Source organism: Saccostrea echinata, unplaced genomic scaffold, assembly GCF_033153115.1.
Source record: "Saccostrea echinata isolate AGI-Se365-2 ecotype Australia unplaced genomic scaffold, CSIRO_AGI_Sech_v1 ptg000027l, whole genome shotgun sequence".
Classification (NCBI taxonomy): Eukaryota; Metazoa; Mollusca; class Bivalvia; order Ostreida; family Ostreidae; genus Saccostrea; species Saccostrea echinata.
In genome coordinates, this window is record NW_026889776.1 from 10579702 (window position 1) to 10594614 (window position 14913).

General features: G+C 32.0%; 1 protein-coding gene across 1 annotated transcript; it reads left to right on the plus strand.

The window, feature by feature from the left end:
• The first annotated feature begins 487 nt into the window (after positions 1 to 487).
• Positions 488 to 11305, plus strand: LOC133193373 (lysophosphatidic acid phosphatase type 6-like). The gene is made up of 11 exons (XM_061329311.1): positions 488 to 720; positions 1382 to 1516; positions 1827 to 1960; positions 2121 to 2221; positions 3541 to 3702; positions 5024 to 5094; positions 5230 to 5330; positions 6095 to 6184; positions 7165 to 7336; positions 8566 to 8728; positions 10811 to 11305. Exons 1-11 carry the CDS (start codon positions 502 to 504, stop codon positions 10888 to 10890), a joined length of 1428 nt encoding a protein of 475 aa, XP_061185295.1. The 5' UTR covers positions 488 to 501; the 3' UTR covers positions 10891 to 11305.
• Positions 11306 to 14913: the final 3608 nt, after the last annotated feature.

The window sequence follows — 14913 nt, forward strand, 5'->3', positions numbered from 1 at the left end:
CTCTTCAACTAATCATGGGCATGGGGAAAAGGAAGTGGGAGGGGGTCTTTTTTTCCTTTTGCTTGTCTGGTAGTGTAGTACCCCTCCAAACTAAAAAAGTTTGCCCCCCCCCCTTCGCAAATAGAAATTGGTTCCTACTTTTACAAAAGAAATTCAGTACGACCTGGGCCAAAAACTTCAGATGATTGTAAATTCTTCCAAAATAAATGATTCTGTTAAAATTGCATCAATAAGTATATCTTTCTAATTTTTTTAAAACAGATTAAAGCCATTTTCAAATTAATGTAAAAAAAAAAGAAAGAAAGCTATGCCCAAAATAACATTTAAGACAGGCTCGCTGCAATTTAACCATATCACTGAGAAAAGTTAGCGAGGGAATAATATATGCTTACTTGACTTAAGAATTCTCGGGATCGAGATTATGTAAAACATAGGACATCGGGCTCGACATTTTATCTTGGCTGTCTCATAAATCTTGCGAAAAATCTCTGTCTTAGACATATGTCTTCTTCAAAGCAGAAACTCGTGATAGTTGCTCTCGGAGGACTATCTGGTGTTGCTGGAGCATGGACATATTATCGTCGGCGTGATGGCGAGGGTCGCAAGTCACAGAAGCAGCCATCAAAAGTAGAAAATCTAGACCTAAATTTAAAGCAGGTTCAAGTTATTTTCCGGCATGGAGCTAGAACACCTCTACATCTAATTCCCGCAATTGAGGAGGTTTGAGAATTATATTTTATTTTTGTAATCTTTCCAGAATGTAGATATTTAATATTTGAATGACTTAGACGATTTGTAAACAGTCTGTTAAGCATTACAAAACGGTATATGTCTTGCTTTATTCAGCTGTCATTACACAAGTTTTGTGTGACATAACATGTACACAGCTTAAAATGTATAAACTATATATACTTTTCTTTTCTATTTTTACTCATAATGATAACAAATCCATTGATTATAACTTAAGTTTCTCCTGTCTCAAGTAAAACTGTTACTGCAAGTTCCACTATGTTCCAGCAAATCACAAAAATTTACATGACAGGAGACATTTACAGATCTGTGAATAGTACAAGATATTTCTATTTTATCATACTCAGAGACTGAAGATTGGTACTCCCATGTTGCTTCTGATATGAAATATAAATGATTATGTGCATGAACAATAAAATTATAAATCTTGTCTAATCTGGACAAAACTGGTTCCATAGACAACACATTCTGGAGAGGAAGAAAAAAATTTAAAAAAAAAAAAAAAAAAAAAAAAAAACAATTAAACTGAAATGGACTGAGTATTTTTATTATAAAAGGCAAGATGTCAGAATATATAACACCTTGGTTGGACAAGTTTTACTGTAAATTATATTTCTGTTACAATTTTCAGGCAACTTACGATAAAAAGAAATGGAAGAAATCTTTCCCCCCTACAATCTATGACTATGAAGTTTTAAATATTGATGGGAAACAGGCACCTGACTCGAAGTATGAAGAATACTATAAGAAACTAGGATTACTTAAGGTAAATCAAAGAACTTATATACAGTGAAAAAAGAAGGAAATATACATACAGTCAAACCTCGTTATCTCGAACTCTATGGGACTGAAAAAAAACTTCAAGATATCCAAGGATTCGAGATATCCAGGGTAAAATACTTCAAGAATAAAGGGTTGGGACCTCCAAATCACTTCGACATATCCATTGTATTCGAGACATCAGTGTTCAAGATACCAAAGTTAAACAGTTTACTGTAAATATACATGTATCACCTTTATCTGTTACCCTCTTTTGACAGGTTGGGTAAGTTAAGGATGTCACTCTATTTTAACAGGGTGGCTGTCCACATGGGATGTTAACTTATCTAGGTCAGGTCCAGACCTACAATTTAGGGAGGAGACTTAGGAAATACTACATCGGGAAACTTCCTGGTAGACTTATGTCAGAGTTTGATCCCGACCTAGTCTAGTAGGTGTTTATCTTTCTGATATAATTAGAATACTGTAAATTAAAGAGGAAATATTCATTGGAGATTTCATTTATTTATCAACAAAATTAACTGTTAACGAAATTTTTTTAATGTTGTAGAATGTATCTCTAATGTGGTTATTTATTGGCTGTATTTCAGTTTAAGAACCACGAACATGAACCGTACAAAAGATTCACTACGCTGTGTTCTGGCTGGTGTTTTTGGAGCAGAGCAACTTCAAGAGCATACTGAGAAAACGGGTTTGTTTAGGTTTATTAAACAAGAGTTTTTTATTGACTGTTTTTTTTTTTATTTTTGTTTCTTTTTTTTTTTAAGAATTAACACATTTTAACTTCCAAGATCAGATTTAAGTTAGGGAAAAAAAAAATTTTCAATGAACTTAAAACCATTATTAAATGTGCTTCAGTCTTTATTAATATTTGGCACCTTTGCAATAGTATTCCACATGCAAGGAGATTTTTTTTTTAGTTAAATGTAATTTTAAATGTTTAAGATTTTTGTAAATCAAAGAAATAAAGAAAAGGGCTACTTTAAAAAAAAAAAAACTGTATTAAGGGGACTAAACACATCAAACAAAATCTAGGTTCATAAACCCTCTGACACTTAAAAAAAAAAATTTCTTTAATGCTACTTGTTTCTAACAGAAATTAAATTTAGCTGCACATAAATTAAGCATGCCTGCACAGTATAATTTTTTCGAAAATCATTAAATGGCATTTTAGCCTGATAGTTTTGTAAAGGAACAATTTTCATTTTCAGAGTTATCTGCCTTATCAGAGAGTCGTCGAACCTTCATGTCAAAAAAAAAAACACTTTTTTTTTAATTACTGTGCACGTTATGTCAGCGGAGTCTTCATTTATACATGACATTACATGTAGAGAAAAGTTCATCATTGAACAAATGAATAAAGCAAATGAATAATCAAAATGAAAGAAGAGAACTTTTTTGGGGAGATATTTCAAAACATGTAATTATAAAAGAAGATTAGATTTTGAAATTGTATAAAAATCTTTTTAAAAAATTCCTACTAATTTACTTGCTAATCTTCATGAACATTTTTTTCTGAACCATAAGATATTTTTGTTATTGTCTTTTTTTGTATACATTATGCTTTATATTGAATATTGTGCCTATTTTGAAATTGGTAGATTTTCAAAATTTGCCTTAAAGTCATTGCTAAAGGGGCAGATATAAATGTCATATTACTGCATATATTCTTTAATTTTTGATTTATGAGAGATATATCTTCAATCAAAAAACTTTTACTGTCATTTTTTCATGGCAAAGTAATTTTTCTTCATAAAATTTTAACATGTTATTGACATTTAACTAAAACAGAATAGTGTACATGGATACAAATGATGTTCTTTCTAATCCTGATGTTAATTCAGTTGAATTTCTTTTTCTCGAATATCAATTTCTCAAATAGCATGGATATATAAAAGAGAAAACATTTTTTAATACAATGTAAATTTTACCGTCTATATTGAGAAGTTTTTTTCAGCCCCTTTGATAAAAAGAGGTTTGACTATAATCATATAAATCTTGTATATTTAGGTCAGAAGATTACCTTTTATACTGCCACTCAGGAATCTGAACACCTGTTTCCTAATCCCCACACCTGCCCTGTCCTCAAGCGGATCAACAGGGCGGCCATTGTGGACGGGGTGGATTTACCCGAGTTCCTAGAGGACAGACAGGAAATAGAAAAAGTGTTAGGTAAAACTAATATAGCGGTAACTGTTAAATGATGAATACAGGTGAAATATGGTATCTTAAAAAGACAGTGGACATGTCAAAGTGAGTAGTAAGTCCCAACCACTCTTTCTTTAAACTTCAGTACTCTATTCCTCAGATATCTCAAAGATGTTATTTGGTCATATTGAGTTGCAGATAACAAGATTAGACTGTAGTTTGTTATTTATAGAGAAAAGGCTGAATAGATAATTGTTACAGGGATGGATATGTCGCTCAGAGGTTACATGTAGATTGCCAACATGCCTCGTGGGAAGAAAATAGACTTCTTCATTCTTGCATTCTTTTTTTTTTTACGCAGTGCATTTGGCACCCAGTGGTAGTTTAGTAAAGGCTTGTGATATTTTCTAGTGGGAAAACCTGAAGATAAAAAGGAGGGGGGATGAAGAAGATTTGGGAGAAACTGTTTTTTTTGGTTTATATACTGTAGATGTACATTTTTCCATTGGGATTTAATTAATTATAGATACACGGTCTCAAAGTTTCCATGGAAATTGTTTCAGTGTACTTAAGGTGCATTTAAGATAAACAATGGCAATCCAAGAAATCTGCATAATTTCCTACCCAGGAATTGAACATAAATTGTGATTCCGCGAAATAATAATGACCTGTGAAAAACGTAAATTTACAGTATATTATATGTATATTGTATATATAAGTCATGTAAAATACTCTTTATGACAGAATAGTCTTGAAAAAAAATGCAGTAAAAAGGATTATTATTTTTTTATATCAAGTTTTACTGTGTAATAAGGCCATTCCTCTCTTATGATCTGCATGTGCCTTGGTTTTACATGTAGATGCTCCATTTGTCTATAACATAAAAAAATCAGTATACTCCTGCTCATTTTTTTTTCTTTTTGAAACATTGTAAATTCTGTCAACTCTTTTGCTGTTTTTCAAGAACCTGTCTAATTTGGTATATATACATGTATATACTGATATATAGCATTTAATTACTAAGTTCCTTTTTAAACAGATTGAATTTGATGACACTATCTTTCTATGAGAAGAAAGAACATCATACCAAATTCTTTGAATGATGTTGCTTTCATGAACATAAAGTTGTGTTTGATTTTTTTTTTTTAGGGGGGGGGGATAGGTAGGTAGGTTTGAATTATTGGTGGTGGACGCTAAATAGAGAAAAACTGGGAATGGCTTAATAAAAAAGAATTATGTTAAATGTGATGTACATGCAGATAGATGTAAAAATGTGCACTGTTCTGTTAAATGTGATGTACACTGTACGTACATTAATTATTAAGTGTGCTTTTTTTAAATTAAGGAATGAGTGGAAAAGATTGGAAAAGCAAAATACATTTTATATCAGCTAGGGATGATCTGGCAGCCAGAGCGGTTTGTGGAAAAATTTGTAACTTGCTTGAATTTGTGTATGAATTTTTAATTCATTTTTGGTTGTATCAGAGTACGAGTTGATAGAGTTATGCCCCTTACTTACAGTTGTACATATTTCTAATGTTAATATTTCAGGCTCATGGTCTCCATATACCCAAGGTTCTAGTGCCATATGTGACTAAGATAACTGAAAATGCAGTGCAGATGTTTTCATATTCTTTCATAGGACAACATGAGTAAGTACATTATATCAATTAGCTACTCGCACATTAACACAAGGTATGTTTTTCTTAAAGAGATGAGAGGGGAAATGTATTTGAGATTTTGAGAATCACTTGAAATTTAATGGACATGCTATGTTTCATGGTATGAATACAGTAAACTTGGTTAATGATTTATTATTTTAAAGTATGGAATACATTAAAAATTCATTAACTCTTACACTGATTTCTGGAATACCAGGGATGTGTTTACATGTAAGTGATGTGACAGTCCCAACCACTTTTTTTCAGAACGTTTTTTAACCTTCTCAAATTATTTGACATCTCCAAGTTGAATTCTGGTCCCTTTGAGTTTGAGATAATAAAGTCTGACGGAATCTAGGAAAATAACCATGAAGAATTTCAATTCGCTCATTGATTCATGTCAAATTGCAAAAAAATATATAATATATATAAATTTGAGGGTGGATTTAGGATCTAGCGTTTCTATATGTACATATGTTTTAGCGGTATAAAATAAAAAATGAGTAATATTTTTGAGTGTCCAATGCTTTCCCAAATTTTTCCAGCAATCAATACCTCCTGTTTCTTTAGGAAATCTGCAGTAATCTGTTATTTTGATAAAATGTTGCTGTCAACTTTTCCATCTGACTTAGGAATTTACATATACATTGTATATTGATCTAACATAGATACATGTACAATGTTAGATTTGCAAAAATCTTGAGTATCAAAGTGTCTTGCTCTTGCAAAATTCTAAAACCTTAATTTTCTTTCAGACTCCAGAATGATATAGCATCAAATCTTTCAAGTGGTAGAATGCTAGAACTGTTTAGAAATGCCCTTCGAGATTTTATCAGTGATACAAGGTAACTTTTTGTCATTGAGGGGTACACAATGGCATGGAGATTCTTCTTTGTCTTTTCATGAGTACCTTTCAATTTTCAAATATTTAATGTCAACTGTTCTTTCAGATGCCCTATTGTTGTCTGCTTTTGTCTGTCATTGGACTTCATCTGTCAGGCCTGTAGTAACATTTTTCAACGGAAGGGGGGGGGCTTTGCATTGATAAGCAAAAAAAAATTTGGAAAAAAAAAACTTTAAATTGCCAAAACTCAAAAATCCTATCTCATCAGTTGAGAAGGGGGGGGGGGGGGGGGGGGACTTTCTTTAATTTTTCATTACATTTTTTTTTTTAAATGATATGATTTTTCAGTGTTTGACCGTAGAGAAACAAAAAAGGGAGAGCAGCATCCAAATGAAAATTAACATACAGCAAAAGTCTATTCTCAGAAAAAGTGTGGGGCCTGGTCCCCCCACATGCTACATACCTGTATATGTTGGATATAAACTTTTGTACATTTTTCAGCTTCTTCTCTGGAACAGTTGGTCTAGTTTCAGTTCGTTGCATATGTTTTTAATGTAGTGAAGAAGTGGAAAGTGAAGATTTTTTATCCAGTATTTTGTCTGTGTACCTTACTTTAATTTATGTATTTATTAATTAGTACCTTTTTTTACATGTACCTATGACTTGTGTATAACAACAGTACACATAGACATATATCTGTATTTCTTATACTTATAGACAAGTACTCTTATATATGTATTTCTTGTATGAAATATATGTTGGTACATTTACTTGAATTGCTTGTATTTTTTGTTAAGTACATTAATTGTATTATTTTCCTGTATTGATAGGCTGGTATGATTATTCCTGTATTTCTTATACAGCTACTAAATTTATACTAATGTCTTGTATTTCTTGTATTTATAGACCGGTACATTTATACCTGTTATTTCTTGTATTTATAGACCAGTACACCTTTACCTGTATTACTTCTATTTATAGACCAGTACGCCTGTACCTGTATTCTGCCCATGACTCCTCTCTAATGGCCTTACTCCTTGCCTTGAAGCTAGATGACAAACATTGGCCACCATTTGCATCAGATCTGCTTTTTGAGCTCTACCAGTGCAATAACACTAAACAATACTACGTTATTGTCAGATACAATGGAGAAGTAAGTACATTGCAGGGTTGTCCCAAAGAATTGAAATAGAAGGGGACATTTAAAAAGTAGAAGGGGATCTTGGGTTCCTCTCCTAATGGCGAGTTTAGGAGGAATACCAAAATAATCAGGGGATTGCATTATTATAGGCGAGGAAATTCCCTGACCCCCCGGGTCTTAGGGATAACCCTGACATTGTAATTTTTAACATGAACCAGTATTAATAGCTCCACTGGTCAAAGATCAGAAGAGCGTACTACGCAAACATTTGTTGTTTTCTGTCTGCCTGTGTGTCCATCTGTTAACATGGTTAATAATCAATTTCAATAGTTAGATTCCTCTTGAACAAAAATAAGTACAAAATTTAAGTACTTTAAGATAAATAATTTTTATGTCTTTTTTTTTGATTTTGACAAACTGTTTTACCTTGGTTACTAAAAATTAAAAAAAAAAATCATTGAAAATAATTAAAACACTACTCTAATAATTTTTGTCAATAAAACAGACATTCAAGTTGATTACACTAAAGCTAAATGAATGTGTTAACAATTTATTTTAAAGTCGTGGGGAATGAAAATCACTTCCCTATAAGCGTCAATTCGTTATAAGGGTATTCGCTAGAAGCATGTTTTACTGTATTTGCTATTACCTGTGAATGTTTTGTCTTTGGACATTTGTTCATTATTATTATTTATAGCTTAACTTTAGTTACATTCATTCCTCGGAGTGAAAGGTACAACATATTTTGCTGTAAGAATAATTATAGTTTCTTTTCAATATCTTATTGGTAAGAATGATTTAGGGTACAGGCTGTAGGATCTGTTTCAAGTGTCTTAATAACCAGGATTATTTACGAGATAATTGGGTCAAAGGGCACAATTATTGTTTCTGTAAGTAGCTTGACACTTCAGGTCAACAGGCCTAATTTTTTTTAATACTTTTTCTTCAAAAGTTCTTCATTTTGGCCTAATTACATGAGTCGGTCAGCTCCTGAAATTTTATTCAAGCGTATATTTTTTTGTATAGATTATTTAAAACAATAACGTTACCATTATTTGTGAAAATTTTGTCTTGATTATTATTAATAAATAACTATCTCGTGAATATAAGGTGTTTCAAAATTTGGTGATCAACAGTATGGAAATATTTTAGTTTAAAATTTATAATTACTTGATAGATTTTTTTGAAATTGAGTCATTATATATAAATGTATTTAGATACAATTTTTTTATTCATTCTAGGCTGTTGTACTTCCTAAACTTGCCAAGAAATATGTCAGTATTGGACAAGAATCTGCAGTTCCTTTGAAATATTTTATGAAATATTTGAATGAAGAAAAAGTCATGGAATCCAAAGAATACAGGAAAGTTTGTGAATCTAACATCTTAGACATCATAGCAGAAGGTACAAAAGCATGCTTTACATTAGGCTACATAGATTTAATTCTCTGGTTCTAAGGCCAATTTTCTCCAATTGACCAAAACAGATGCAGGAGGGAGGCTTTTTTTCTCTTATCATTTTGTTGGCAATAAAGTAGATGGGGGAGGTATTTTTTTAATACTGAATTTTCTATAAAATAATGATAAAAATCTTTTGTTCATAGATATACTTTCCATGTCTGATCAATGGGTTTGCATTATCCATTGCTTATCAACTTGTGAACATCGTAGGCATTATCCTTCAATGTATTTTTAAACGAAGTAGCTGAGTCTCTTTGAAAATGGCTATCAGAAACAATATTCGAGCACTAAACCACGAAAAAATGAGGGCGGAACTTTTTTCAGGATTAGTCTCCGCATTACCAACTTTTTATTTTATCAAAAATACGATAAAATTTGGAATGCGACTACCTCAAAATGGATGTGCACTGGCCTGAGAACTGTAATTTCAATTTTATTTAGCTTTAGATCCACTCCCAAGTAACTTTAAAGGTGCTTAGACACAGATTTGAACTTAATATTTTCTCAAATTTTCTGTATAATATCACGACTTATATATTGCAATAGCATTTCACACGAAAATATAATTAAAAACTTATTTTATCTGGAAATTATTGGAACTATGAATTCTGGGACGCATTTGATTACATAACACATCTTTGCTCTTACACAAATTTTAACTTTATCCTTAATATTTAAGAAAAGAAGCGATTTTGTTATGTATTATTGAAAAATATTACGTCTATAATCCAGAAAATTCAGAGTATAAATGTTCGAAAGCTGAAAACCAACTCACCAGTATTGTCAGTCCGTGCTCTGTGATGTGTACAGAGTTTAACAAATTGGACACACCTGTAGAACGTAAACTGTTAACAGGGCACGAGCTCTGTTATTGTTAATGTTTACAATTCACCGGGTGTGTTCAATTGTTAAACTCTGCACACACCACTGAGCACAGACTTACAATACTGTGAGTGGGTTTTGATTTCGAACATTTCTACTCTGAATTTTCTGGGTTATAGTTACATGTAAAATATTTTTCATTAATACACAACTTTTCTTAAGTATTAAGAATAAAATTAAAATATGTGACACGCAAGGATGTGTCAATCAAACGCGTCCAGAAATTCAAAGTTTTGATAACTTCCAGATGGAATAAGATTTTTGTTATATTTTTAAATCAGTATGAAATGCTATAGCAACATATAAGTCATGAAATTATACAGAAAATTTGAGAAAATGACTTCAAATCTGTGTCCAAGCACCTTTAAGCCTTACTCTGACCAAACCTGTATGATTGATGGCTGTAGAGATGCACAAAATACATGTAGCAGGCTTCCTCACAATGTTGTATCTGATCTACATTTTCCGAGGATATTAATTTTCTGTCTGTGCGTACCACTTTAGTTTTCAGATAATGTCTCTAAATTTCCTTGAACTCTTACATGAATACAATGAAATTTGAAACCTTACCCAGTGACATAAAAAAAAACTTGTGATTTATAGATGAAAGACTCAAAGGTCCTGGCAAAGCCTGAAATTCTAATATTGCATAACGATAACTGTACTTCTCTTTAAGATCATGCAATAGATTTTTATCATTACCCCCATGACAAAAAGAAGACCCATATTGATTTAGAATAGAGGTAAAAAAAAAAAATTCCAAGGTTTAGGTCAGAATTTATCTATTGCATGCTTTGCTAGAAGTTTTAGAAATTTAACAACTTAAGCAAGTTCTTCTAGCAAAAAAATAAAGTATTGGGTATATAATGCATCTACAGACACTTGAGAATCGATACTTAGTCTTTAGGATTTTTAGAAGTGGGTGATTCATTGTTGGCACTTTTATTAATGTTCCTAGAGCCTTCCTATTCCCTGCAACAAGCAGCGGGCGACCTGTAGGGGAGGGAGTGCATATGATAACTTTATTTTTTGATGAGAATTGTCAAACCTCTTCTCTCTGTCTCTGTACTGAGGTTCCTTCTTCCACATTTTTTATTCCTAAGCCAGGGACATCGCTAAATGACAAGCTTTTGATTTTTTTCAGAAATTGAGAAAAGAGAGGGTCTTGCGAAAGAAGAAGAGACAGAAGCCGAGGAGATGTCTGACAATCCTGCTGGAATGTAAAACTGTGGTCAATGTAAATGTAGCTTGGATATTGAAAATATTTAATGGTCGTGGTCAGTGAAAATGTGGCTTGGATATTGAAAATATTAAATGGTCATGGTCAGTGGCTGTGAATATATATTATTGACAATAAATGTGATGGCCAACAGTGTTGGGAACAGAAGAGATCAAGTGTTCAGAATGATGGCATATTTAAAGTCAGGGTAGTAACTTTGAATACAGATATGAGCTTTTTAAATAAATATTTATATTAGTGGCAAGTTGTCTTTGTTTTAGGTAGTAGCTTTGATTACTGGATAAGCACTTTTTTGTTTATTTATTCGAAGTTCAGTTCAATGGACAAGCATAGGTCAGTGATTATTGTTTTGTATGCATGTTTTTGTTTATGTATTCTATAAAAATATTTTCAACAATGTTTATGAATACTCACTCAAAGTATTGCACCGATGTCAAAAATGTGAATCCCATTGAAATGTACATATTTACTGTAAACCAACTTTTACTCGCGAGCAAGAAATATCCTCAAGCTTCGCGGCCTTCTTTCAATTGCGAATTTTTCGCGTCACGAACCAATTATTCACCTATGTATCTATGTAGAATGTTGCTTCAGTCACGAAAATAAGTAGTCGCGGATGATTTCTGAACTGTAGAATCCAGAATAAAGGTTGTCGCGAATAATAATTGGTTTACAATATTAAATAACTGCTCCTGGGAGTCTCTCAAGTAATGAGATTCAACATAAATTCAGATTTTAAAAAGTACATGTAAATTTCCAATATCAGTGACTTTTTTGGTCTTTCATTTTTTGTAGACATAGTCGAGAGTTATCCGTTTTAGAAAAACAATTTTTCAACCAACAACAAAATGTCAATAGCAATCGGTAATAATCTTAATGAAATTCTCTTCAGCCATGTCACCAACTCCTCCAAAAAATAAACACAAGCAAAGTTTAATGATCTCTAATTCTTTATGGATTCTGAACCTGAAAACATTGGTCTACGTTAGATTTTTATATACAGGTAATTTTAAGGACAAAGGATACTCCGAAAATTATGTTTTAGAAATCTTTAAAATAGTTTATTGCTAAAACACTTACATGTATTTGTCATAAAATATGGCTATAAAACCAGCCGTATTTTTTTCATTCTCCCCAAATCTCTATTGAAATTCAATGCAAAAACTTTTTTTAAAAGATGAAATCCCCATTTGATTAAAACCCTATTTTCTCAGGATATTCAATGTATAATGAAGGAATATTGAACAATTTTGAATCATTTTAAACTAGTTTAATAAATATGTATTACTAGATTATGATGCAAGTAAAATAAACCAAATTCACATGACTGATAACATATTAGATGCTGGTCATTTTGCACCTTAAACATTTTTGAAGAGTTATCTGCCCTTGATGAAAAGAAGAAAATTTTAATTTTGTCAAAATATCCGTGGTAGATGATTCATTATATTTCATATTTTAATAAAGGGAGAGTTTATGCTTATTTTCACCAAGAGATTTGTTTGAAGTTCAAATTACCTAATATCTTAATAAATAAAACATGCGCTGCCCATAGACTTCAATGTAAAATTCTAAGTGCAATTAGTTGATTAATTTCCCTTGGTGGAGTACTTGTATTTGATAACACCTTCAAAATGCTACCATTTAAAAATAAAAATTAAAAATATTGAACCATTTAATTATTAGGTACAAAATAATGTCGTATAAGGAACAACAAGATGTGTTTGATAAATACAGATGTCCCGACAATGGCCATTTCTTATGAAAGGGGTTTCAACAAATAATTAACATGTAACTGTGAAGTGGATAGGTCTACTGCATACATGTAATTATGTGGTTGGGCAATTTCCTTATCCTTATACCTAGCAGAAACATGCCACATATTCCTGAAACAAATGTACAGGTCTTCCTTGTTGTAATGTTGCGGGAATATTCATGCGAGTTTTATGGACACCCCCCCCCCCCCTTTCCTTTTTAATTTGAAAAAATTCCTAGATCTGCATATGAAACCGCACTGAACAATGACATTTGCTCTGTGATTTATTGCAGTGATAATTAATGTCCTGTAAATAAATCAATAGTTCTAGTTATAAATTCATTATGAAATACCCATCTAATGATGCGCGAAAATAGTTGTGTTCAACCAGAGACATCAGATGCAGATCAGATCCGGGGGTGGGGTGGGTGGGAGGGGGGCTACTTTACTTCACTTCTTAAGCTTCATATGTTGGACTCTTTCTAATAGCTTAACAGTGGCCCGCGTTTTCTAGGAGGATCCATGGTCATTAATTAGCTCTCAGAAAAATTGATGCGATAGTAAGGTGTCCGTCTGTCTGTAAACAATTTTTTCAAAATGCTACTCCTCCTACAGTTTTGGTCCAGTATCAATATAACTTGGTACAAAAGTGGAGGAAACTAAGATGCATAATTCTTTTTATCGGTTTTTGATGGTTGGTGTAGCCATGGTTACTAAAAAAAGGAATTCTTTCAAAATGCTACTCCTCCAGCAGTATAATGAATTCGTCCGAATTGAGTGTATAACTTGGTACAGTAACACAAATAGACTGTACTAAAATACATAATTTTTGTTTATCAGTTCTTGATTTCATTGAACGCTGTTGCCTTGGTTACTAAGAAAGATATTTTTTTATGAAAGTCTTTCAAAACGCTACTCCTCCTACAGTTTTAGTCTAATTTTAATATTACTGGTTACACAAGTAGACTACACAAAGATACATACAATGTAATTCTTTTTATCCGTTTCTGATTTCTATGAATGGTGTTGCCATTTTTACTAAAATAGGTATTTTTTGTGAAAATCTTTTAAAACGCTACGCCTCCTACAGTTTTAATCTGATTTCAGTATCACAGGGTACACAAATAGACTACACTAGGACACATAATTCTATTTATCCGTTTTTTATTTCGATGAATGGTGTTGCCATGATTACTAAAAAAAGAATTTTCTTTGAAATTCTTTCAAAACGCTTATCCCCCTACAGTTTTGGTCCAAAATTCAGTATTACCCATTTAACAAATAGACTACACTATGATGCATAATTCTGCTTATTGGTTTATGATTTCGATGAATGATGATGCAACTGTTACTAAAAATAGAAATGTCAGTGATTTTCTTTCAAAACGCCCCTCCTAAAGTTTTTGTACTATTGCAATTAAGCAATTAAAATTTCAAAACCGTTTAGAAACAGTATACAAACAATATTAAATTGAACCAAACTATACTTGAAAATGATAAAAATGCCTTGCCCAACGCTATGATCACGAATTTGAACCCATTTATAAAAGGACTAAAGAAACGATGTCTGACATGTTGGAATTACATACACAGGATATGTAAACCTCTATTGTACCATATAGTAAACAAAAACATAGATGAACTGATTATTAGATCAAAACTCTAATGAAATGCAGTAAGATTGATTAGTTTTATAAGAGGGTCGTTACCAACACACATTGTACTTTTTTTATTTACAATGAAATCCGTAACTACGATAACTGCCCTAAGTGAAGAATTATTAAAGCAGAAATAACGTAGAACTTCTCGATACAAGGGTACCCACTATACATAAATATATACATGTATGGCTATGGAGTCGAGTTTCGTTAAACTCGCTGATTTTGTTCCAGAGCATATATTGTTCGAATTAATGAAGCGTCTAGATTACTGAAATATAATTGTTATAACTACAATGTAATATGCATTAAAAAGTGAAATAAACACAAAATTGTGCACCTTAAATGAAATAAAACGTAGACCAAGAGGATAACGTACGTGAGATATACATGTACTACACGCCACAGAGACCAGATCAATCAGGTATAACAAATGCTATGTAAGGGTTTATACACCCAAGTGCTGATATAGGTGATAGGAAAACTAATACGGCGTATGCCTATTTTCGACTATTGTTCAGCTTTAATACAATTTAATATGATGGACTAAAATATAATGAAACGTATTGTACATGGACCATCAGGCTGTGCGT

Excerpts from the sequence above, each read along its gene's own strand:
- LOC133193373 (XM_061329311.1), top strand. The coding sequence starts at position 502 with ATGTCTTCTTCAAAGCAGAAACTCGTGATAGTTGCTCTCGGAGGACTA. Across the intron at positions 721-1,381 it reads TAATTCCCGCAATTGAGGAG|GCAACTTACGATAAAAAGAA; the intron begins GTTTGAGAATTA and ends TACAATTTTCAG. Across the intron at positions 7,337-8,565 it reads TTGTCAGATACAATGGAGAA|GCTGTTGTACTTCCTAAACT; the intron begins GTAAGTACATTG and ends TATTCATTCTAG.